Source organism: Hyposmocoma kahamanoa, unplaced genomic scaffold (assembly GCF_003589595.1).
Source record: "Hyposmocoma kahamanoa isolate Upper Pololo Valley unplaced genomic scaffold, ASM358959v1 192, whole genome shotgun sequence".
Lineage (NCBI taxonomy): Eukaryota > Metazoa > Arthropoda > Insecta > Lepidoptera > Cosmopterigidae > Hyposmocoma > Hyposmocoma kahamanoa.
The window spans coordinates 4,647,614-4,649,953 of record NW_020653719.1 but is presented as its reverse complement, the minus strand read 5'-3'; the positions used below and the strand labels follow the sequence as shown (position 1 = coordinate 4,649,953).

At 42.0% G+C, this 2,340-nt stretch overlaps 1 protein-coding gene across 1 annotated transcript in view; it reads left to right on the top strand.

Moving 5' to 3' along the window:
* Positions 1-2,260, top strand: part of LOC113226660 (DNA polymerase alpha subunit B) — a 21,418-nt gene extending 19,158 nt beyond the window's left edge. The window contains exons 10-12 of the mRNA XM_026459381.1: positions 9-199; positions 1,355-1,538; positions 1,990-2,260. Coding sequence (XP_026315166.1) covers positions 9-199; positions 1,355-1,538; positions 1,990-2,121 — 507 coding nt within the window. The 3' untranslated portion in view covers positions 2,122-2,260. The remainder of the gene's footprint in view (positions 1-8; positions 200-1,354; positions 1,539-1,989) is intronic.
* The last annotated feature ends 80 nt before the right edge of the window (positions 2,261-2,340 follow it).

The following is a 2,340-nucleotide window of genomic DNA, read 5'->3' as shown; positions in this document are numbered from 1 at the left end:
ATACAAAGATATATATAACATCAAGTCTAAAAGATGCGTTTCACGTGAATATCTACCCAACGCCGGAATACGCAATGCGGCGGAAGCCCGCCAACATTCATTTCGTACCAGATCCTTGTACGCTTAACCTCAGCGGTTTCGTCGTTGGCGTCACTAGCACTGATGTTCTGATGCATATCAGCCAGGAGGAGATATCTCTGTAAGTTTTCGAGTAAACTTTTGTTCACAAGAATTATTTTAATGTATGGGGCAATGATTTTTTGATATTACAATTGATGGCGCGCCATCAAAATCGCTAATCGTCATCAGAAGCGTAATAATGTCTGTTGTTTGATTTGGCACGTTACTGAATCGTGCAAAACCATTCTAAGCGAGAAAAAAAAAGAAAATAGAGCGTTTTTGTTCCCCTAACATGCACGTACTGTACTTTCGCGGTATTGTTGCGTAAAGGCGCGTTCCCATTATGTCGTGACGACAGTTGCACCGTTTAAAGTGTCGTGCCTTGTATATTTAAATGACGTTGTTCACATATAGTACAACGATTGACTGTCGTTCACGATTTTTTTGACGTTACGACAACAGACTACCGTGACATTGGAAAGAGCTAGAACGACGGTAGTCTGACGATAAATAAAATGTCACGATAAAAATGTGACGACAGATAATCGCAGCCTCACACGATTCTGTCTTGCAAACGACAATGCGGCTGCCGTGAACCGATAAATTGTTGTCATGATCTAGTGAGAACAGCTAGACACGACAGTCATTCAACGATAAAATAAACGTCCACGACCCACGAGCTGCAGAGCCTTGAACGAGCTGTAGAGTTGCCTCACGGAGAGCGTGCTATGGAATTGCATAATTTGATTCCGCCTTCCCCTTTCCATTATCGGGGGACTAGACGTGGGCTGGGGTTCCACCCCTATGTTGTGGATATTCCCCGGATTCACACGAAGCGTTTCGTTTCCACATTTATATGGCGAGCGGCTACGGAGTGGAATCCCTGCCTGCAGATTTATTCCCCGAACGCTATAACTTGACCGTTTCTAGGCGAGAGTAAATAGGCATTATTAAGGTGTGCATGACACATCCTCGACTTTATCGTCACTTTCCATCAGGTGAGATGGAGGTCAAATGCGCATTTATTTTATATAAAAAAAGACATAGTCACGACAGATAGTCATGATATTAAAACAGGTTAGACGCGACGATACGTTGGACGACTGTCGCGTCTTCATTTATTTATATAAAACGTTATGACAGTGGGAACGCGCCCTCAGATGGATGAAATAAATTAGCAAATTTATTAACGTAAGTTTTGTTTTTTATATGTCTTAAAGTATAGTTTTTTCAGTGGCACCGGAGGCGACAAACTTGCTCGCCTGGCGGGACACGTACTGTCGCAGCAGTCGTATTATCCGCTGTGGCCGCCGCCACCTGGTCAATGCGTCGACGCTGCACTGTGGGCTGCCCACGCCCAGCTGCCCTGCACACCGCACGTATTCATCGTGCCGTCTAACTTCAGATACTTTGTTAAGGTATTTAACGAATTATTGAGTTATTATGAGATTGCATTATGAATGCTTCCTACAAAAATATAAATTGTAATGCATCAAAATCATATTGTCTCAACCCAGTGCAGGTAGTGATGCAACAGACCTCTGCTACTGCTTCCACAACTGCCATACGTTCCGCACGTTTTTTTCACATTTTCACAACACCGCTTCAAGGTTAATTGGAAGTTTACAACGTTAGCGTCGGATCAGGCGCTAGTACGATTGGTTTGGCGGCGGAGTGCGCGTTTTTTAGCAGTTTCATGTTAAGTGTATTTTTGAAACCAAAAACAAGCCCTGTTTGGAACAATTTCTGAGATTTTTTTTGTAGTGTTACGACACTTCCGTTGCATCACTAGTAGTGACCATGTATACTACATCTAACACCACAGAATGCTAAACGAATTGGAACTGTTAGCCACTTCTTTTTTTACAGGAAGTTAATGGTTGCGTAGTGGTGAATCCCGAGCACTTAGCGAAAGGCACAGGCGGCGGTACTTTCGCACGACTGCTTATTTCAGCCGACGAACAACAAAGGAACATTGCAGCGCAGATTGTACGCATATAAGTCCCTTTTACGCTATACACAACGGTATCAATAAGCATTCCAAGTTGTCAGTAACCAAATAAAAAATAAAGTGACGATCAGTATTGTTCAATTGTGTAATTTATATTATACTTAACCTTTTCATATTACCTAGCCTTTTTGCACTTAATAATTAAGTTTAATTATATTTTCCACGCTTTTCACGTAACGAATTTAAACGCTTTTGTTGTGAAATAATTA